This window comes from Dendronephthya gigantea, unplaced genomic scaffold (assembly GCF_004324835.1).
Source record: "Dendronephthya gigantea isolate DGI-Jeju-01 unplaced genomic scaffold, DenGig_1.0 000116F, whole genome shotgun sequence".
Classification (NCBI taxonomy): Eukaryota; Metazoa; Cnidaria; class Anthozoa; order Malacalcyonacea; family Nephtheidae; genus Dendronephthya; species Dendronephthya gigantea.
This window is the reverse complement of record NW_021163126.1, coordinates 501033-523662: the sequence shown is the minus strand read 5'-3', so window position 1 is coordinate 523662 and position 22630 is coordinate 501033. Positions and strand designations below refer to the sequence as shown.

Sequence of the window (22630 nt, the reverse complement as noted above, 5' to 3'; positions counted from 1 at the left end):
GGCGTGCGTGCGTTCGTCATGGATATATTGACAAACGTTATGAAATCTTGGATGCTCTTGTCGATAACATGAAAATTGATGTATGGAAATAATATGGCGCTCGTGCATTCGTTATGGGCATATTGACACATGTTACGAACAAATAAAAATTAAAGTATGAACTATCAGAGGGGAAGCATCGCAAAGCATACATAGAAAACGAACTTTTAAAATAAACAGTCCTAATGTTATGAAAATACTATTATTGTTCTAAATACTAAATGTGTACCCTGACAAATAAAATATTTTCCTCGCCAATCTTTTCTGTGTACTTAATTACGCTTAAAAACGTCACACTCTCATCATGCGTGGAGACCACGCATATCTTCGGGAAAATCCGACAGTTTCCGACGTCCCGCGTGGGGTCCACGCGTTGCGTGTTTTTGCCGCTGGATGGGGGGGGGGGCTACCTACTCAGGGCCTACGACCTATGTCCTAACTATATCCACAGTTTGAACCATTAAACACAAAATTTGTTTCAGACATGCCTTGCATCGATGATAAAAAATTTTAAAATTAATTCAAAATTGAAATTGAAATTTGAAAGTATGGGTAAGACTAGTGGAAGCAATATTTTCCCGTTTCCAGCCGTCTTTCAACAATGGCGGGGGCGTTTAAACTACCGTCATTGTTAAAAAGCAAAACAAAAGCCGATTATGGTCTTCCACGTTTTGTTTGGAATCAAGTCAAAATCGAAAGAGAGTTAGCAAGTGGAGTTTACGGGCAAGTTTATATTGGAAAATATTTGAGTACGGAAGAGAGAGTCGTCATTAAAAAGCTGAAAAGTGAGTCAGGAGATGCAAAAAAAAGATTTATCAAAGAGGCCAAAATGTTCAATGATTTAAAGGGACATGACAATATCTCTCAATTCCAAGCGTTTTGTGATAACCCATTTGCAATCGTTATGGAATACTCTGTATTTGACTTTAATCCATTTAGCCCAGATAAAGCAGTCACGACGTTGGAAGATTTCGTACATTTTATGGATGACGAATACGACTTCTCTTCTTTTCACGAAATTGTACCAGTATGTGCAAAAGACATAGCATCTGGGCTTGATTTCCTCCACAAAAGAAAAGTTGCACACAGAAATCTAAAGCCGAGCAATGTTCTAGTGAGCAACTTGCACTACACCTCCAAACAAGACCAGGAGTTGGAGCAAGCATTTGCCCAGTGCCCAATAGTTTGCAAACTTGCTGACTTTGAACTGAGCAGAAGCCTTCAATTTCAAACACACTCACTACTTAAGTCAAAGACAGATTCAATTTTTCGTGGAACTCCAATGTACATGGCACCAGAACTTTATTTATAAAGTCAAATTTCAAATATTGTTCAAATTTTCTACCAAACCAAAGACCTACTGCAATGGGAAAACTGATAAACGTTCACGTTATATAGCTTGTTCACATTATATGGAGTTTGTATGTTTGCGTTTTGTCCGCGTTTTCCATATCCGCGTTTTCCATGTCCGCGTTTTCTATGTCCGGGTTTTCCATGTCCGCGTTTTCCATGTCCGCGTTTTCCATGTCCGCGTTTTCCATGTCCGCGTTTTCCACGTCCGCGTTTTCCATGTCCGCGTTTTCCACGTCTGTGTGTCCGTGTCCGTGTGTCCGTGTCCGCGTTTTCCAGCTAACCCACACTCTCGATGATTATCTAATGGCCACACCTACTTATCACCAATGTCGCATTGATCTTGTTCGCTTTATGTCTCTCTGTGAACACGTAGGCGTGCCAATCGCTCCAGAAAAAACAATCGGCCCACACAACGTTCTTTCCTTTGCCGGCATTGAATTAGATACTTTGCGCATGGAAGCCCGCTTACCTTTGGATAAAACTGACAAATGCAAGCAATTGATATCGGCTTTTCTTTGTCGCAAAAAGGTCACATTACGCGAGATACAATCTTTAACCGGTTTGCTCAATTTTGCTTGTTCAGTCGTTGTCCCTGGGCGGGCCTTTCTCCGACGTCTTATTGATTTAACTAAGGGCGTACGGTGTGCTCATCATTTCATTCGCCTAACTAAATCGGTAAAGGCTGATCTCGAAATTTGGCAGTCGTTTTTAGCCAATTTTAATGGCCGATCGTTTTTTCTGAATGACATGTGGCATGACTCTGCTAGCCTTAACCTGTACACCGATTCTGCGGCTAGCCTCGGCTATGGCGCGCTTTTTGGTTTTGAGTGGTGTTACGGTGCCTGGCCCGACAATTCGAAAACTTTTAACATCACGATTTTGAAATTCTACCCAATCGTATTAAGCGTTCTTCTATGGGGAGACCAGATGCGTAACCAGCGTATAACTTTTTTCACCGATAGTGCGGCATTGGTTGATATTATAAATAAGGCTACTTCTCGTGATGTGACTGTTATGGTGTTTGTTCGCCGCCTGGTGCTGGCTTGTTTGCAACTTAATATTCTCTTTCGCGCTCGCCATGTAGCGGGGGTTACAAATGTTTTGGCTGACTCCTTATCTCGCTTGCAGGTTTCGAAGTTCAAACGGCTAGCTCCGGTGGGCGTTACACCGACAATCATACCTCCTCACCTTCTACCACACAATTGGCCGCTATTACCTCGCGGTTAATTCAATCTAGTTTGCAGCCATCGTCAATCCCTACCTATCGCAGGGCATGGAAACTCTACAATCAGTTTTCATCTGCAGTTTTTCAATCTGCTTCAGTCAAACTGCCCATATCGCCTTCAGACTTGGGTTTATTTATCGCATTCATTTTTCAGCGCCATTATGCAGCCTCGACCGCGATAACATATGTTTCTGCATTAGGTTATTGTCACTATTTAACGGGCGTGCATGACCCTACAAAGGTATTTTGGGTTCTCGAAATGTTGAAAGGATATGGTAAGCTTGGCTCCGGTGTCGATGCACGCCTTCCAATCACTATTTCTATCCTCCGCACAATTTTGCAACAGACTTCTTTCGTTGCATCTAGTGAATATCGCGCACTTTTATTTAGGGCAATGTGTACGACAGCCTTTTTTGCCTTTTTGCGGGTTGGTGAAATAGAGGTATTATTTCAGACAAAATTTGTTCAAAAACCAACAAGTTTAACCACGGCCAGATTACTAAGCTAAAAAACAAAATCCAAGATGGCCGCACGTGAGGCAAGTATGAATATGCATGAGGTCGATTTGGATGTAAATATTGACGATGTCGATGATCTGTGCGATGATAAAAGTACTAACGAGGTGAGATTAAAGATATTCGACCTCGTATTTAGAAATATTTTCAACATGTTCTAAAATGTGTGCCAGCATTGATCGAATGATCCGTACCGTTTTGTCATTTTGTTTGTAAAGGGTCACATGAAATCCGTCTAAAAAATTTATGTAGCAGTCAAAGTTAACAGTAGCAATTCCTCTTACCCTGAAAAATTAATTCGTCTACTGTATAGTATAATGTGTGATTCTCGTGCAATATAAGTATTGGACACAAAATCTGAAATTTTGTACTGAGACATCAATGGACAAATAATAATGTAGATCAGCTGCATGCACTGTTTTACCCTCTACGTTTACTGTCAAATTATACCGTAAGACAAAAAATTAAAATGTGCACTCCAAAATGTCTTGAATCCCACTTTTAAAGATTTATAGGTTGTTCTGGGGTAGTGTATTGTACGTGTAATGTATGGGGTAATGTATATATTGTACAATACGGTATATTGTAACATTTTAGTGTGTGAATAACGATCTGATCAAAGGATTAGGTCAGGGTCAAACCTCAAACTTTGCAGTGTATGGTGGATAGTGTATGGTAGATAGCCAGTTGCCATGTATTTCATTAGTTTCTGGGCTGGTATTCTTTGGCTGTACTAAATATGTTTTGCATAAGGTGGCCCTTATTGTACAGTTGTTATTGCACAGTTGTGCTCACAAGGCCATTCTATTATCATGTTGAAACATGGTATGGTCACATTTCAGACAGCTGCAGTTATTTAAAAAAACATGAAAATGCCTTATAGCTTATTATTTAATTTTTCAATAATCATGATACATATTTAATTTAATGGAATCCAATCCAAGCATTGGTTGTAATTGGGCAATATTTAACAATTATATTTCAGGTTAAATATTTTTATGAGAAATAGAGAGCAAGTTATAATTGTTTTGGTAGAATAACATACTGAAATATTTCACAATATGCCAATATTTTTATTTTAAATAAGCTAGGGAATTTTTTTTGCTATTTGCTATCTATTCAGGATTGAGTAGAGCAGTAAGCATGATCCTACTAATTAACAATTAGACAACGAGTCCGAGTTGTCTATGAGCGAATAGTCAACGAAGGCGAAGCCTGAGTTGACTATTCGTTCATGGACAACGAAGGCGAGTTGTCTAATTGTTTTAGTATACACCCTGTACCTAGATATATTAAATTCGAGAAAATAATCGATACACCACAATTACACCGAAAAATAATTTAATTAATTTAATTTTATACGGTCGCGCGAACGTCACTCACGTGACATAAAATGACATGTAAACAATACGTATAATACACGCGAGATCAACGGTCAAAAGCAAACAGTTTGGTTTTAAAATGCCCAAAAAACGTTCGTAAGTAAGATTTCTTCTTAAATGTTATAAAAGAAACAACTACCAAGGGAAGAAAAGTTCAACGGGAAAGTGGGAACGATCATTCTTGTCTGGTGTAGTTGTTGTTAAAGATTGACACTGTGCAGCCATGGAAATTGAACGATTGTGGAGCTTGCATCTGGATATTTGTGGCTTGGTTTTCTATGCGAAACTGGACATCAGGGCTAGCTCGATCAGTCATTTCAGGTGCTGAAGACGTCGACTTTGCGGATGATGTTTGCATAAGGTCTGACTTGCTGTAAGTAGAGCTGCAGTGGCTAGACTGAATGGAAGGATTACTCTCGCCCGAGACGAAGCGACTTAGGATATTCGACATGTTTTCCTTTTGTTCGAAAGATGCTCTCGCGCTGTACGACTGAATGGAGAAGTCAGATTTGTGACCAGTAACGGCTTTGATGTGTCTTGCCTCTATATTGTGGTCGGACAAAACTGTGACAGACGCGTAGCTCGAATTCAATGATTTGTTAGGTGGGGGACTATCCCGGCGGCTTTCGACATTGTCTTGAGTAGATTCACGAGCGTGTTTATACCAAGGGGAGAATTACAGAACCAAACTTCATCACTGTCTACATGAAACTTGGCACAAATTTCTCTTGGCCGTTGAAACAAAGCGTCGTGATTTGGATTAAGGTGCTTCATTAAGTTTTCTACAGTTTTAACTGGACAACGAGGTGAATTGGGAACTTCAAACATTTTGCCGTCAGCTTCGTTGATGTTGTCGTTCAGACCGCCTTGGTGGTTTTTTGTTGAAATTAACGCTTCGCGATGGAACTCGTAGTATCGGCGTCCTTGTGTTGTTGAGCGAAGGACCAGCATCTGTTTGGTAAGTTTTCCTAGATTTTCTCGGCCTTGTTTACCAAAATAGAGGGTAATATAAAACCAAGCTGTTTGCATGAGCTGACGAGGATTTTGCGAGTCGCTGTTGCCAAGCTGGCCACTTTCATACAATTTTTCCAGTTGTTCTGGTGTGATTGCAGCTTTGTGGACAATTGCTCCGACTTTTCCTTCCCTCGTCTGTTTCTTACAAATAGCATTCAGGGTTTTGTTGGCTTTCTCAAATGCAGGGTCAGCAATTATCGACCAAGGCTTGTTGTTTGGTGCTTGTTTTAAATGCCTGTCAATCACTGAACGTATACTGCGAAGCAGGGCGCTTATATACTATATAAGCGCCCTGCTGCGAAGCGTAGTAACTTTAAATTCGCTACCGTCTCTTTGTCTTGCAGCTGCATAAAATATTTGGAGGCACTGACAAAGCTCGTCTTTGGCCATTTGTTCCATTGGTGTAGTGAATTTAGACTGTGCGGCAAACCATTCTAAAAATACAGTTTTTATAGTGCAAATTGACGGAAATGTTGTGAATTTAGGCCTATTTAACCACTCGTAAGCGCTGAATAAAAGCAGATTTATTAATAAAATACGGTTTTCTATTTCGTTCCTTACCATGAAAAATTTTCATGCCATATTTTGTAGCCTGTTTAGTTTTTGCAGGGCCAGAATTCTCGATCAAACTCTCTAAAAATTCCTCAGAAACCTCGACAAAACGAGAGTTTACTCCCATATTTTTCATGTTTGTTTTGATTTTTCCCAAACGTGCACCATCACGAATAGACAATGGTTGAGTAGCCAATGAGAATGTAGGATTTGTAATAGACAAGAGTCGGGTGTATACTAATACATAATAGTGATATAATTATATTTTGTAAAAATTATTTTTAGTCCCTGAGAAACACAGACTCGTTCTGCATATGAAAAGTATTGGTGTTTATGGCCAAAATGCTAGATCTAAAAAGTTTGTGGTCAGATAAATAATAATTATTTCAAATGAATTTGGTCTGCTTGGTCAACAATCAGAGTGGAATATATGTGAAAGAAACCAGTTCGAACCATATCAAATCTCCTCCTCGAATCATATCCACACATGGCATTTTCAAAGGCCTACGAACTGTTGCCGTACAGATATCTGGTTCAGTCCCAAGTAATTACGGCTAAAATTGGAAAAGGAAGAGAATAGCCCAATTACAAAGATAGAGAAAGACGTTTTATATTGAAAAAAAAATGTGGCCTGAGTTAAAATAGACCATCAGAAAGTGATTAGGAAGTGAGGAAATTTCGAAACGGAATTTTTGCTCACGCAAAATTTCTCAAATTGATAACTGGACCTCTTTCTGTGCCACCGTTTTTACTTCATAGCCCTGATCGCTTTTCAAATAGTCCGTCACTTACCTAGTGTTAATAATATATAAATAAATAAGGAAATAAATAATATTTAATAATGCACCCACAAACACGTACTGTAACAGTTTATCAATCATGTACAATATGAATAATCAGGTACATGGAGTTATGCTCCAAAACAATGTAATTTTAAAAAAATAATTATAAATTATTTTTTACCTTTATTAAGCGTGTGGTCGATTTAATTCGTTCACAGAAATGTTACAAGTTCTAGGATATGCTAAAATACGAAGTACATTTATTATTTCTATTACTCCGTTCTAGTATAAATGATTGATCATGTGGAGGCTGAGTACGGCCACGGGTAATATAATAACTATGTGGCAGACGGGTTTACGTCGCGCTATGCATGTAGTTTGCATCACCGTATGCATGCTCGCTTTGGTGATAAAAAACATGTACCTTGATAGAGAGGTTGGATGTTGAGGAAAATCCCAAATACCAGCTCAGCTGCAGTCAACAGCGCACAAAATAGACGGCGCGGTGTCGTGTTTGGGTAGGCGTACGGTCGTATTAAAGAATAAGGTAGTAAATTCCCTTTTCCACTTCAAGTATAGTGGAGATGTGTGATGTAGGACGTGGACGCTACGAAAAACGATCAGTAACCCCTTCTCATTCTTAGCCTACAACAGAAATACGGTTTTTCGATCGTATAGGCTATAGCATAACTGACAATAACTGTGCGATCGTTTCACTGAAACCGCGTTTACACTACGTGCTTTGACCTGGCCTGGACCACGCCTAGGCCTAGATGTGAGCGTTGTTTATCCGAAATCAAAATCACCAGACCTGGGGCAAGATTTTGGTAATGTGAACAGGCTTGACATAGTCTTGACAAATTTTGAACTTAATAGTATGATTTGTATAGGATCCATATCATGGCCAGAATTTTGAGACATTAACACTGAGCATGCTCAATCCTCCCTAAACAAACATGGCGGAATTGCTATTAAATTTATAAGAGTGATGACAACTTTTTAAATTCGAAAGAGTTTAGTTTCTCGCACAAAATTTGCCGCTCTTAATATTACACGAACAAATCAAGAGAAATTTAATAATGCAAATTTCCAGCTAAATACATACCTCTAAGTACGTACACTTCATCGCCAACTTTGTGTTCATTTGGATCACAGTAAATGTATATCAATAGCCCGTTTCGCGTCAAAAGTGACAGTTTAATCTGGCCTTTCCTCACATATTTCACATTGTACCAAGTTTGCCGCCCTTCGTCCGTAAACAACATGTTATTCCGTAAATATTTTTGTTTTCTTCAGAGAAATCAGACCCATTTAACCCCGTACCAATAAAAGTTGAAAACCAGGGAAATTTGCGCAAATATATGATTGTTTTGCATGATTATGTTGCGCGCAAAGGCTGAAAAACATGCCAAAACATCTGTCTTCTTCTTCGCAAATATAAAGTAGACGCCATTTTATTAGATAAAATATTGATAATAAGGGTTAAACGGGATCAAACAGTGTTTCTACAGGGTGGTCTCTCTGCTTATACCACCATATATTCATGTATGTACCTTGGTGAACGTTGCTGTCTTGTATTGTTGTCGTTTGAACGCGGGAAATGATATGCGCTTCAAACCTTTTCTATGCAAATCGAAATGTAAATCAAATCAATGTCTGATCTTCTGAAGAATATATTTGATTTGAGTTCGTTCAAGCAGAAGATCTCTTTGTCTTCCGACCTTTGCAAGAGCTTTACCAACAAATCTGCAGTGAATGACAATGATATCGCCCTCACTATCGGTATTCCTCACAAACATTTAAGACGATTTCATGATCTACTCGGAAAGGATGCATTGATAGCAGGGTATTCGCTTGTTGCAGTGCTGAATTTTTTTATATCATCACATGGAATACAGCTACACGAAAACGAACGAATCAACGGTATCCTAAGGAGAAGTTGTGGGGAAGTAAACAGCAAATGTCGTGCGCTAAATGGCCGTCCAAGGAAAGAATATTTGCTTAACGTTAAGCAAATATCAATATATCAGGGTGAAATTGTCAAGGTGACTCAGCTTCAGGATCAAGTTAAGAGAACAAATGAGAAAGTCGAGATACTGTCCAAGGAAAATAAAAGTCTGAAAGACAGATGTGAGAAACTGTGGTCTGAAATAAAAGTTCTAAACTATAGTAGTAAGTCAAGTGGTATAGCCCTGAACAATAAGCAGAAGGAATATGATAGGGTGTTGGAGCAAAACATGGATCTGAGGGATTATCTTGATGAGATTGGAGTTCAACTACATTTAAAAATACAGGGAAAGAAGTGCAAGATGTCGGCAGAAGGCAACAACATCGAAAACTTACGGAACTAAAGGTCAACGTGGAAAAGAGCTTGTGGTTTACCAAAACCTTTGGTCTAACATTACAATCTGCAACTTTCTCGGACAAGTCTGGGTCAACTCACTCTTTAGCATATAACTCAACAGCGTCTAAGAAGAGTTTCAACGACATTTCTGAAGAGGACCAGAATAAAATCAAGCAAGTCTTGCTTGTTGTTGATCAGTTTTGTATAGGTGAGTCTATTTTTCTCTATATGGTGAGATGTACTCAGGTGAATATATATTGCTTGTATGTTACTCTGAGTGTATTACCACACCGGGCAAGCACGAAAAATGTGCCTGACCACAGTGGGTTTCGAACCTACGACCTTTGGAATACTAGCCCAGAGTAACATACAAACATTATATACTGTATTCACCTGAGTACATCGCACCATCATAGAAAAATTGTCATATACAAGATTACAATGGTATAGAAGGAACTAGATCCTGTTCCGAAATATCACTTACTCGAACCGCTGTGACCGCGTAGCTCAGTTGGTAGAGCATTGGGCTAGTATTCCAAAGGTCGTAGGTTCGAAACCCACCGTGGTCAAGCACATTTTTTGTGCTTGCCCGGTGTGGTAATACACTCAGAGTAACATACAAGCATTATAGGTGAGGCTACTTATCACGAGCTGAGCATGACACCAGCTGGAGAACAATTGCCAAGATCTTATTTAATCAAGCAATGTAAGGAGTCGCTTAATAAACTGACGCATATAGAACGAACACCTGGTGTTGCTGAAGGTGCACAACTTAACTTCAAAGATGTGCTATGTAGAGAAATCCAGAACCATGTAAGTATATATCACACAGAGTGCCCTGGCTTCCTAGAAAATCCCAACTGCCATAATTTTTCCCCCACGGCAAGCCAGGCCCGTTTTGCCAATTTCTAGTGTTAATAAGTTTATTCTCTTAAACAGTATATGTAGTTCTTGCATATACTTTTGCTATTACATGTCTGAACTAAATATGGCCCACAGTGTTCACCTGCCAGGAGGATGTTATTCTTAGGAAATTTCCTCCACTTTAAGGAATATCACCCCCCCCCCCTTTTATGAAGACAAATAAAGATACTGGCCCTAGAGAGGTGACCGAAGGTCAGTGGCATAGCCAGACCAACATCCCTGGGGTGACAATGGAAATTGTTCGAGTTTATAGACTCGGTGAAAACAATCAATTTCTAAAAAAATGATAATGGTAATGTATATAGTGATTTCAAATTTGTATTGCCACCCTGAGCAGCAATATAAAACCAATTGAAAGAGATTTTCCATCTAATAACTCAAAATAACTTTGAGGTGTTTAAATTTTGTGCACAAGCCAATTTCAATCTGTTGAGGAAAACAGTGTCTCGACTCTGAAAATTGAACTTTAGGATTTTGGAGCTATTTTAGAAAATTGAGATCAATTTAAAAAATGTCTACTTTTTTATGCACCCTGTAGTACCAAAATAAATGCAGTTTTAATTTATGATAGACCCTTTCAAAAAATTATATATTCTACAAATGCTTAATATTTGACTAAGGATGCATTGACTTTCATGAATGTTTGACAAGGCTCCCTCACAGGCCAAGAAATCATCTTCAATGTACTGTACATAATTACTAAAAAAGTCTATTAGTGTTCAGTACTTTGATAGCTAGTTTACTGTACAGCTGTATTTTCAGTTACAAGTATATATACAACATTTGATATTTGCAGATGAACAAGTGTGTGCTTGAAGGGAAAGATATACCAACAAAATACAAAATCAAATTGAGTGGTGACGGTGCCAAAATGTCCAGGATCACAGGGTTCATAATACTTTCATTCTCAATACTGAATGAAGGTGAAGCTGTACTATCTTCCAAAGGTGAAAGTTTAACCCATTAAGTGGCAATGCACCCCAGTGCACCCTACTTATTTTTTTACTTGTCCAACAGCAGACGATTTTACTCGTCAGTGGGGAGCTATGCGGCTTAATGGGCTAATTCATCTTATATTATTATGTGGCTTGTTGTGATATCTGGTTATTATAAAGCAACCAATTATACTTCCCTTGATCATTCCAGAAAATCACACGGTTGCAGTTATCAAGGGGAAAGAATCCTATGATATTTTGAAGGAATCCTGTGCAAGGATTTTTGATGATGTGAACAAGATTGTTGACATGGGCTTTGTGGATATTAATGAGAAACATGTACCTGTAGAGATGTTTCTCGGTTCAGATTACAAGGTACTTTGAGCAAACGCACGGAGGCATTGTTTTTTACGTTATTATTTTGTTAACAAACTTTCTTTTTTTGTACACACAGTTCCTGTTGCTGTTGCTCGGCATGAAGGGAGCAACATCTGATTACGCTTGTATTTGGTGCAAGATTTCACCCGTTCCGCATGTTCTAAATCACATATATTGAGAATTATAAGTTTTCACATGGGATGATCATCTGAGCCATCTAACGCGTTCGCTGTTTGCTGTACTGGGAACGAGTTATTTGTTATTATTGTGTATTATAAACTCTAACTAGAAATACATGCATGCAGCAACCCCTCGCTATTTCAAACCAAGTACACAATTTCCTGAGTTAACCTGATCTAAACTTATATTATGAAATGACACAAAACTCAAATCAGTCTTAAAGTTTCCATCATTCAATACAAAAATAATCACAAAGCTAGTGTAAACATTGCCCGTTCAATTTTGCAGTACAAAATCTTCACAGACAAAGAAAAAACTTCAAATGTTATTTTATTCTGTAATTGCAGTCAACGCCGGCGGCTAAAAGTTTCAGTATACTTTATAAATATAGTGTGTATTTTTGATACCAAAATTCAAATTACACTTTCAAAAACAATTTTTGAAGTTAAAGCAAAGGTGTAATAGCCCTTCACAGGTTTATGCGTTTGCAGAAAAACAGAAAATTTAACAAATGAACGGCATACAAAGCTGAAAAGTATACAAATACGGCTCATTCTTACCGCGAAACAAGTACGAGATAAACAAAATAAACACGTACCCTTTGTCTTTGAAAACATTTATAAGCTTGGAGATTATGAATTATTCCTCTTACACGGCTTTGTTTTGACTGTATCCACGTTCATCTTTGCTATCTGTCATGCTTCATATATCTTGTTTCTTCTCGTTTTACTTTCTTTGCACAAAGTTTATGAAACGCTTTTACAAAAATGTTTACGAAATGACAGTTAAATTGCTGACGTTCTCATTGAATTACAAACTTTCTGTCCTAGCCAATCAGAACGTTCGTTGATTACCAGTCTACACTCGTTCGCATTTCACGCATGCGCACAAGTACCATGACCATTGAACGTCCACGGTCCACGATCACGAGTATGGTGGCCGAGAGCTGCCAATTGAAATTTATCAAAACATTTTCCTTTTTTTTTTTTCTACTTTCTTTCAATTTTTTTAAAAATAAAAATAAAAAAAAAGAAATTGAGTGTGGCCGACGACTGCCACTTGGCCGATCGCTGCCAACTAGTTTTCAGGCCATAAAAAGAAAACGCGCCCTATTACACGTGGTGTTGTAAAACAATGGCTGACGCATGGAGGAAGCTGAATAACAAAATAAAAGAAAAAAGAGCGAATAAAGGAGGTCAGTTAAGCAAAAAGTTTCAAGGTGACCAGTTAACCATACAGAGGCTATCCTCCGAGGTATCGGGAAAAGCCCAAAAGTATGCACGAGTAGGACCTCGTGAGTTCGTGCAGTTTGATACAAACGAAGAGCTTACAATCAACACGATTAAACGGGCATGCAAGGCGCATTTTGCTTCTAGAATTGGAGGTAATATGGAGTGTGATATTCTGGCGGGAGAGCAGGGACCTTCCTGCAAAACTATAGGTCAGATTCCTAATTTAAAACTTATACATGTGAGGTTTGTAGGAAAAGTAGACAGTGGCGAAGCAAGCGAACTTTCTCTGTACCAGTTTGACTCTATCCAGTCAAACAGCTTTGTTTATGTTTCAAGTGCAAAATCAGTTTGTCTCCCCCGTAAGCGTAAAGTGAACCAAGGTGAAGCGAGTAGCAGTTCAAGTCCTACTAAATATCCAATGAGTATGTCTCTCTCCAAAATGATCAAACTTGGGAAATTGAATGTTGATAAACCAACAACTGTTATCAGCATATACAAGTTTGATGTTGATAGTGTTGTATGGTCAAAGGTCCCAACAGTGGTGGAGTTTCTGGAGGAGACAAAGCCAATTGGTACTGGAGCTTTTCGAAATGCTTTCAAAGCATCTAGTAAACATCCAGAATTTGCAGGTCGTGATTGGGTTATCAAAAGATACACTTCAGGTGGCAAGAGCAATATTGAAGAAATTGGGTTGACCCTGGAAGATCGCACACGTAAGACAGTCCAGATGCATCTTTTGGCAAAACATAGTCTTATAGTAATGGTATTTGGGATTAGTTGTGGGTTTCGTTATGTTTTTTTAATATTGATGTTGTTTGCAAAATACTGTTACATAATTTAAAGTTTGTTTTGAAAAATACAACAGCATAACATAATTTGAAAAGTTCATTCTAAGTTATTAAACTTGATTTACTGATCAGCAGTTGAATGTCTGACAGATCAATTGTTAACTTTATACAGAAGACATATTCAAGATGCTATGTCGAAGAGTTATATATGATTCACTAAAATTAGTAGCTTGAATGACATCCATGTTTGAAGTGACTTGCTCGCACATCTGTCTAAAATGTGCATCTAGAAAATCTTCTTGGACATCTAGTACTCCAGATAAAACTGCTGCTTCTTGTAGTTGTTCATCATGCACTGGCAAGCCTTGTAAAATAATACATTAATAAAGTAAATATAATTGTCAATCACATTGGGTTTACTGAACGGTATGTTAACATATTACCACATTCTTCCATATGATATTCTTCAGGGAAAGCATGAATATGATTTGGAATCCCATCTGGTAACGTTGTTTCTGCTTGCTTGCGGATTCTGTGGGAGTTCCAAATAGTATCTTTGAAAATATCTAGCTCCCTTTGTAATAAAGGAATTAAAATAAATGCCAAAAGATTTCTATTAGAAAAGAAATAAAACTGAATTAGTTGAACTGATATGCTAAAAAAATTGGCCAATATACAATTAATTTAACATCACTAAACCTGTCAGTTTCATTATGCGGATTATAATATCCATGATCCTTTAGAATATTTAGTTTCTCTTTATAAAATTTTTCTAATCGTTCATGGAGCTCCTTCCACCATTCTCTCAATCTATAAAAAGTTAATATTAAAATAAAAATATGGCAGTTTTTGCACAACTCTAGATGATAGCAATAGTTATATGCATGTTTATTAGGTAATTTACCTGATTCGAGGTGGAAGGTCCAAAGATTACAGTCTCAGAGGTATCAGATTGGTCACCATGATTTCTACGTAGAAATGCGTGCATGGTGGCCATTAAAACTGTTTCAGTACCCTTGTCAATTCGTATCATGTTTGATATGATCTTGGTTTCCATGAGGTATTCTAAATACCACCTTCCTATTAAACGTGGATCTGAATTGGACACCCATATTCTTAACCACAGAATCTTACAGCTTGCTGTATCTATGCATCCGTACACAGCTAAACGAAAGGTCGAGTTTTGATAGCCCATAAGCTTATCATGCCCGTCCATCGAGTGAACCCAGTTTGGGCCTTTTGAAGTAAAATTACCTTTCTTTCGCTGTTTATTAACGCCAACTGGGCCACGGGCCTTTAACCCTTCTGGGTTAACGTCAGCCATCACATCATATACGGCATCGCGAGAAACAAGTAAGTTGTGTTCCTGTCTTATTTTTTGGTGCATAGCACAATAGCCTAACAGTTTGCCAGGACCTTCAATTTCTTTTCGTACTGCTTCTCTCACATCATTAACTGGTATATCACTGTGGTTGTAGTATATATCAAAATACCGTAAACGCCTGTCTAATGTACGTATGCTCCACGCATAGCTCGAAAAATCTCGTTGTACAAAGTCCAAAATTTTTTTCCTGTTCATTCCTTGACATACATATTTCTCTAAGTCTGTTTTGAGTTGAATATCCTCTTTCCAATTATCACCGTCCGCCATATTAGCAAAAAAGCTGCGTGCATTTTTTTTATGGCCTGAAAACTAGTTGGCAGCGATCGGCCAAGTGGCAGTCGTCGGCCACACTCAATTTCTTTTTTTTTATTTTTATTTTTAAAAAAATTAAAAAAAAGTAGAAAAAAAAAAAAAAGGAAAATGTTTTGATAAATTTCAATTGGCAGCTCTTGGCCACCATACACGACATAGAATTTGAGCAACTTTGGATTTCGCTATGTTCTGTCAGAATACCCGGGTGTAATAAATCTCCCAGCGGAATTAGTACCCTCGCACGGCGCTTCGCGCCGGCTCGGGGAATAGAAGTTCGCCAAAATGGCGGATTCTTGCAAGCGTTTTAAGGCATGCAAAATTCGCGTTAATACGCAGTCAACAAAGGGAAAAAAAACTACAAGACATGTGCGTTTAAATTCAAAGAACTATTGCAAGATTTCTCAGGAGTCAAGTTCGAGTAAGCAGAAGTTTTTCACAACGGGAATGGAAGAAGAACATGTTGATGGTTCAAATATCGACGATATAAATAGCAGCCATGAAAGTGATGACCAAGCTTTTTCTAGTCTTTCACGATATCACTTGCGCCGGGTGAAAGAGTATCACAGTTGGGAAGATGTGAGGGGGTCTCTTTTGTAAGCACGCATTGAGGAAGAAGCTTTTTGTGACGAAAGTATAATGTGCATCGAGTGCCATAACAACTTCGCTGTTTGTCGCTGCGTGGATTGTGGTCCTAGACAGTTGTTTTGCATCAACTGCGCGAAAACTATCCACGAACAACGCAACGTCTTTCACCTACTTGAAATTTTCAAGGTGCGTGTGATGTTTTTGGCGTAAAATATAACATATTTCAATATCTTTTATATGTATATTACATATTCAGAACTGACCCTACCCCAGACCCAACTGTTTGAAAATTAATGTTGCTTATTTTTTCAGGATGGTTGTTTTGTTCCTTTATTTGTTAATCATGGTGTTTTGACTCTTGATCACCAAAGAAATTGTCCAACTGCACAAGCACAAAACATTATTTGTATTGATGAAAAAGGTACTGTGTGGCCTTCATTTTATTTTGCATCTCCCTCAGGAGTCAGAGGTGGGTTTATTGGTACTGTGGATTTGATAACTGTATTCAAGTTTGTTTTCAGTCCTAAAATAATTTTGAGAAAAGTTCTGTAAGTTTCTCCTATGGTGCATTTTTATTAGGGCATCAACACTTGAAATGGATCAACTTTTGTAACTGTGAAGATGCTGCAGTTACACTTGTAAAGTTCCAATTATGGCCAGGATCAGCTGTTAGACCTCAGGTTGCATTTCATTTTAAGTTGGTTACACTTGCTGAGACACTTCTATTGGAATGCCATGTATCGTTAAAGAAATTTTGTGATGTGTTGGGCCTCAATAAGTCCAATATGCTTCCTGTTTGGGTATGTTATTTTGTTGTACATTTGAAGCTGAGTAATTCCATGCTATTTCAACATCATTCAGAACAAATTCTTGACACCTAACCTCTCCAAATACTTTATGTTTATATTTTCTAAATAGACAATTCTTGATTAAAATATAATAATAATATTGAGCATACTGCATACCAAGTATAAATTATTATATACTGTGTAATATTTATCTGTGTGAAAATGACATGGGATTAACTATATAAACTCTAAATGCTCTAAATGACAATAACTTGACTGTTTTATTAACACTTTGATGCTTGGAATCTCCATTGGACAAGTAAAATCATATAGGGTTAGCCAGAGTAAAATACTAGAGTCATGCCATGGGCATTAAATAGATAAAGAAAATAACTATAATTTATTACATATTATTGATTCCAGCTTTAATGAGATATTTCAATTTGTTTGATGTATAAGACATTAAATTATATTTGCCTACTAATTATGTTAGTTTGGTTGCCAGCTAACTAGTATACAGTAACTATAAAGTCTACAAAGTGCAGATACTCATGTTCCGAGCGAAGTTTAAAATTTCATAATTAGTGGACGTGCAAATATACACTTATTTACATATCACACAAATTGGAATGTCTCGTTAGCAAACCATGAAATGAAGTGAGAAACTAGAAAATAAGTTATATATACATGTGAAACATATTAAAGATTTCTTTTGTGTTATAAAATAATCAATGTTATGTCATATATGGTACACTTTAATTATATACCATAGATAAATAAATTTATTCATACATTATATATATTTTTTGGTTTTCTAAGGTTAAGAATCTCTATAAAATATTGAATGATGATTCTTTTGATGAATTTAGGTAGGGGCGTATTTTGGTTAACTGCATGACACAGTACTGTTCTTGTCAAATATTTTATTTTATTGTTTTTGCAACTTTTTATGATAAATTTTAAGCTTCAATTCTATATATATATATATATTTACATTACCAACAATAATATTTTATTTATGTAGATATCACCAACATTTGTTCAAAACAATGAAACAATTTGTCTTGCAACAAAAACCTGACAATGTTTGCCCGTTATGTCCTTTGCAGGTATAGAACTCCACAGGTATTTTTTCTTTTATGTCACATTCTCCTTTTTGTATTTAACATATTGTGATAATTTTGTAGAGTGAAACTGATACTGACAAGAATGTTGCCATTGAGTGCATGGATGGATGTTTTAGGCTTGTGAGAGAAAAGTCTGCTGATGCGAATCTTTTACCTGCCAGACACAATGGTACATTTTTTGCCAATCAGGATGATGTCAGGTTACTGGTGATTGTACTGTAAAAAGTAGTTTTGGTGAATATTATCATTATTATAGAAGAATCCACTGTTTTTCCTAGGATTGCAATGAATTTAAATCTGGTGAGGTTAGTAACTTGTTATGATCCAAAGGAAGAAATAAGCTTTTTGACGAGAAGGGAGTGTTTGGTAGAGTATGCAGACATGAATACCCAAGGGGATTTATGAGTATCAAACATGGAGAAAGGTGAGCAAACAGTCATCAAATTAAAGTGCAAGTGTACATGTTGATAGTAATTTAGTGCAACATACTGTATATTTTAGGATAGCATATTCAGTGTATGAGGTTAAAAAGCTTCTGTGTCATTATGATGAGGATACTGATGTTAAAATAATGTATGACATTGCATGTACTTTGTCTGCCCACCTAAAGGTAAGGTATAGGCGTAGCTGCCTGATTACAGCTCAAATTCTAAGAAGAAGTAAAGTTCTGTCATTTGGAGATGTAATCTTACGAATAATATATATGAATTTCAATATCCATTTGCATATATATTTTATTTTTGATAGAAAAACGAAGAGCATACCATTCTTGGACGCATTGACTTGGCAATTCCTGTTTTCCATGCATATGGACATAAATCTTCTTGCCAGGTCAATATATGGTTTAGAAGTTGTCGGTTTTGTTATCAAAAATTTAATTGTCATTCTTAGGTGCAGTCATGCAGTATGTCGCATGTTGTTATTTATCTCAGAATTGTCCCGAAATGTAGGTTGCTTTTGGTCCTAGAAGAAAGGAGGGATTTGGCCTTACTGACGGTGAAGGAATTGAAAGACTTTGGTCTTACCTCAGAGGATTTTCGTCAATGACAAAGGAAATGACAGCTGGTCGAAGGGTTGAGGTATTGACAGATGCGCTTCTTCACCATGCAAGACATCGTCTTCTACAGTTTGGCTAGTTGAATATTTCTGCCTTGGTGGATTTATGCCACCAATATCATTACAGTATTGGTAATCTTTTTGCGACTATATATTTGTAATTCAATGCTTGATTTTTCCCCACAGGTCCGGCATTGTTGTCTAAAATGCAAAAAACAAAGAAACTAATGGAAAACTCAGTAGTACAGTTGGAGGAGATCTTTTCAGATTTAAAAGGTAGAACATCTTATCTAACATTTGATAGTATTAAACAGTTATTGGATGAGGCTTTTGTATATGCGCAAAATTTCAATGTAAGTGTTAGTATCATAGTGCTGTCATAGGTCGAATTACGTTATAATAGAAAGGTCTTTCAATTTCAGTTTCCTATGGTACTGATGTAATTAACTCTTGGATGAAAGCAGAAGAGAATATGTTGTTAACGAGAGGCAGTATGTACCAATTATAACATAAGGAAATACCGTGTTCATTTGTAACAAGACGTGTAATATTATCATAAACTGTTGATGTTGTAGAGAGAAAACCATCGCCCATGTCGTGGGAGGCTAAATACGTACATAACTTAGTTTTCTTGCAGGAACTGAGGTTAGACTGATAATGATATATTTTGTGCATTTCCTGGCTGATTGTTCATTTATTTTTATTTAACAAAATATTTTCTAATACTTATAATGGTATGCTACAGACAAGGCATTGCTTCAACAGAAGCTGAAAATCATGAAACCATAAACGAGCTTGTAAAGAGGAAGAAAGCGTAAGTATTGGAACTAGCGACCGAATAGAATTGTTTTTGGTGTTAAAAGTCATATATACCTTTATGTAACTTCAGGATTTTAAAAATTGTCATGGGAATTGAAAAAAGCTACAAGGTTCACCCAAGATGGAGAATAGGCGAGGAGAAATTCAACGTGGCAGCATTGTCTGTTCTTCGGGATAGGCGAAACCAAGCATTAGAAAAATTATACTCACTTGCAGTCGAACGTATGTTCTTATTAAATTTGAAGCAAAAATATGCAGGGTTTTTTTTTGCTATAACTCAAATTGTGATCGTTTGATGATCCAAGAACTATGCTCGGTTGTTTAGTTTAGGTTGGCACCATATAGTTATCAATTAAGCGGACTGGTGATTCAATATAAACTGCCTTTTATTCAAAATGAAGGCAAAACAAAATAATGTAAACATTAAAAAGGCTTGCGTCGCGTAGACGCGTACGACCCCTTTAGTAATCCTATGTTATAATGGAAGTTAAAGTTCGTATGCTAATACTGTAATGGTAAAACTGTTTTAGGTTTTCAACATGTTTATTCACGGTGTGCCGTATCCTATGAATCGACATTACTTTCATTTGTAATGATGAGCTTTAAATGGGAATTCCCACTCTAAGTTTGACATGACTCATTCGTTTGTGTTTTTTTATCGATTAATAGACGGCCAAGCAATTGCAGAGAAAGTTTCTAAGCAGATAACACAAAGGACGAATTCTGCTAAAGTAGTTGTTGAAAAGTACAACGCTAGCCTTGCTGCTTGGAAAGACAATGTAACTGGGTTGCCAGAAGAGCTAGAGTTTGACAAGGTAAAAGATCCAGAATCCGACCTATATAAGGATTTCAGAGAAAGCACTTTGAGTGAGGATCAAGTTCAATATTCTGTGAAGAAAAGCGCAATAGATTTGCATAATTTCATCGAAAGATGCAAGGAGGAAACAAGTTATTTAGAAACTGAAATGTGTAGGCTTGTTACGTATCACCAAACCCAAAAGTCAAGTTTTTTAGAATGGCTGAAGGACAACAATGACTCGTCATAAACCGTACTCATTCGAGGAATTCGGTGCATACTTCAAAGAAAGATTCTGGAAGAGGAAAACAAACTAATTGTTCTTGGTGCAACGTTTGGCAATCACCTACCAGATAATGTATCATCGTCCATTCCAAAAATCGAATGGAGTCATGAAAGCACCATGCCCTCTACCAAACACGTTTTCGAGAACTTGGATCAACTAGATGACCAAAAGGAACAGAGTGAAGAACAGGACAATGAGATATTGTCAATTTTAGACAGTTCAGATGACGAGGTTGAAGATGAATCTGAAATGGATTTCTAAATCAATCCAAAGCTCTCTGTATCATTTTGCATGATGTTTGATGTACATAATAGGTTTTTTAATTATATATCTTGTCTATACAATCTGATTTATTTTTGGTGCACAAACATAGTCTCCGTCTAATGTGAAAAATTATATAACAACAAATATTAATTATAATAACTTGTAGGTACACCACGTAAGTATTAAATACTGCAAAGCTTTCGGTCCGTTAACCCGGACCTTCATCAGTGCAATTACTTGAATACACGTTTGCGCGTCACTTAAATATCATGTTAGTCGTGATTAGTTTGCTCGCGCTATTAATTAAACGGTTTCATTTAATTAAGTTCTAATTAATGCGCGCGCCCTAGACAAGTATTTGACTAAGAGACACCGAAAAGAGCACGCCACGTACTATTAAGTGGCTTTCCCTCTTGGACGATAGTTTGATGTTTATAAATTTCAATAGATTCTCTCATTTTACGAGTTTCATTCTATCCTCTGTCTGTTTACCATATATTGGCCCAGCTTCATATAAAATCGTTAGGATTTTAAAAGAAGTTGGAATACAAGTTTACCATTCTAGCAATAACAAATTGTTTCGCGCTCTTTACACACACAAGGATGGCGTCGATGAACAACAGAAACCTGGTGTGTACCGCATTCCATGTGAATGTTGTTTGGTTTACATTGGAGAGACCGGTAGAAATCTCTCAATACGTCTTAAAGAACATAAGACGAACTGCGAGAAAGGTAAACTGGATAAGTCTGCAGTAGCTCACCATGCATGGACTTATGATCATCGCATTAAATGGAACGATGCTACCATTTTAGCAAACGATAAGTTTACTGTCTCTCGTAAAATGAGAGAATCTATTGAAATTTATAAACATCAAACTATCGTCCAAGAGGGAAAGCCACTTAATAGTACGTGGCGTGCTCTTTTTGGTGTCTCTTAGTCAAATACTTGTCTAGGGCGCGCGCATTAATTAGAACTTAATTAAATGAAACCGTTTAATTAATAGCGCGAGCAAACTAATCACGACTAACATGATATTTAAGTGACGCGCAAACGTGTATTCAAGTAATTGCACTGATGAAGGTCCGGGTTAACGGACCGAAAGCTTTGCAGTATTTAATACTTACGTGGTGTACCTACAAGTTATTATAATTACTAAAGTCGCCATGCAATCATACAAGAAAATTATAACAAATATTAAATTAAATTATTTATTTAAAACAATTGAAATAATTTGTCCCTCGCATATTACGCTTTAGTATAAATTTCCAGGTGACTATTGATTTTTCCTGCATCCTCATTGCTCAAAATTCACTGTGTTTGAAGTGATAGTCTTTTGTTGGTGAATATAGCTCTTTGTTGTTTTTTAAATAAGAAATTTGAATAATATTCTTGTATGTTTGCTTGGTGACATCAATAATTAAATTAGCTTGTGTAAGTGCACCACCTAAGTATTTTTAAAATACAGCAAGTTTAATGCAGTGTTAAATACTTACGTGGGGTACCTACAAGTTAAATTAATTAAGAAATTTGAAGTAATTATTATGTTGATTCAACTGTGTATCATCTTTT

General features: G+C 37.0%; 3 protein-coding genes, 1 non-coding gene and 1 pseudogene across 4 annotated transcripts; 3 read left to right on the top strand and 2 right to left on the bottom strand.

Annotated features, from left to right (window-relative positions):
* Positions 1 to 4608: 4608 nt before the first annotated feature.
* On the bottom strand, positions 4609 to 5980 carry LOC114535354 (annotated as a pseudogene).
* A 3722-nt stretch (positions 5981 to 9702) lies between these two features.
* On the top strand, positions 9703 to 9775 carry Trnat-agu. The gene has a single exon. It is a non-coding gene; the product is annotated as a tRNA-Thr (tRNA).
* A 4032-nt stretch (positions 9776 to 13807) lies between these two features.
* LOC114535315 lies at positions 13808 to 15294 on the bottom strand. The gene is made up of 4 exons (XM_028556680.1): positions 14543 to 15294; positions 14343 to 14447; positions 14087 to 14256; positions 13808 to 14007 (listed from the first exon to the last, which is right to left on the bottom strand). The coding sequence occupies exons 1-4, from the start codon at positions 15292 to 15294 to the stop codon at positions 13808 to 13810; spliced, it is 1227 nt and encodes a 408-aa protein (XP_028412481.1).
* Positions 15295 to 15611: 317 nt separating this feature from the next.
* LOC114535342 lies at positions 15612 to 18061 on the top strand. Its single transcript, XM_028556705.1, has 6 exons — positions 15612 to 16110; positions 16237 to 16345; positions 16504 to 16724; positions 17532 to 17581; positions 17737 to 17821; positions 17900 to 18061. The coding sequence occupies exons 1-6, from the start codon at positions 15976 to 15978 to the stop codon at positions 18059 to 18061; spliced, it is 762 nt and encodes a 253-aa protein (XP_028412506.1). The 5' UTR covers positions 15612 to 15975.
* Positions 18062 to 18162: 101 nt separating this feature from the next.
* On the top strand, positions 18163 to 21057 carry LOC114535341. The gene is made up of 11 exons (XM_028556703.1): positions 18163 to 18263; positions 18341 to 18449; positions 18587 to 18670; positions 18790 to 18970; positions 19082 to 19171; positions 19318 to 19386; positions 19471 to 19540; positions 19641 to 19709; positions 19785 to 19936; positions 20384 to 20662; positions 21011 to 21057. Exons 1-11 carry the CDS (start codon positions 18241 to 18243, stop codon positions 21055 to 21057), a joined length of 1173 nt encoding a protein of 390 aa, XP_028412504.1. The 5' UTR covers positions 18163 to 18240.
* The last annotated feature ends 1573 nt before the right edge of the window (positions 21058 to 22630 follow it).

Excerpts from the sequence above, each read along its gene's own strand:
- LOC114535315 (XM_028556680.1), bottom strand. The coding sequence starts at position 15,294 with ATGGCGGACGGTGATAATTGGAAAGAGGATATTCAACTCAAAACAGAC. Across the intron at positions 14,448-14,542 it reads TCCACCTCGAATCAGGTAAA|AGAATGGTGGAAGGAGCTCC; the intron begins TTACCTAATAAA and ends TTATAGATTGAG. Across the intron at positions 14,257-14,342 it reads CCGCATAATGAAACTGACAG|AAATCTTTTGGCATTTATTT; the intron begins GTTTAGTGATGT and ends CTTTTCTAATAG.
- LOC114535342 (XM_028556705.1), top strand. The coding sequence starts at position 15,976 with ATGTGCATCGAGTGCCATAACAACTTCGCTGTTTGTCGCTGCGTGGAT. Across the intron at positions 16,725-17,531 it reads CCAATATGCTTCCTGTTTGG|GTTAAGAATCTCTATAAAAT; the intron begins GTATGTTATTTT and ends TGGTTTTCTAAG. Across the intron at positions 17,582-17,736 it reads GATTCTTTTGATGAATTTAG|ATATCACCAACATTTGTTCA; the intron begins GTAGGGGCGTAT and ends TTATTTATGTAG.
- LOC114535341 (XM_028556703.1), top strand. The coding sequence starts at position 18,241 with ATGAGTATCAAACATGGAGAAAG. Across the intron at positions 18,264-18,340 it reads AGTATCAAACATGGAGAAAG|GATAGCATATTCAGTGTATG; the intron begins GTGAGCAAACAG and ends TGTATATTTTAG. Across the intron at positions 19,387-19,470 it reads TATGTTGTTAACGAGAGGCA|AGAGAAAACCATCGCCCATG; the intron begins GTATGTACCAAT and ends TTGATGTTGTAG.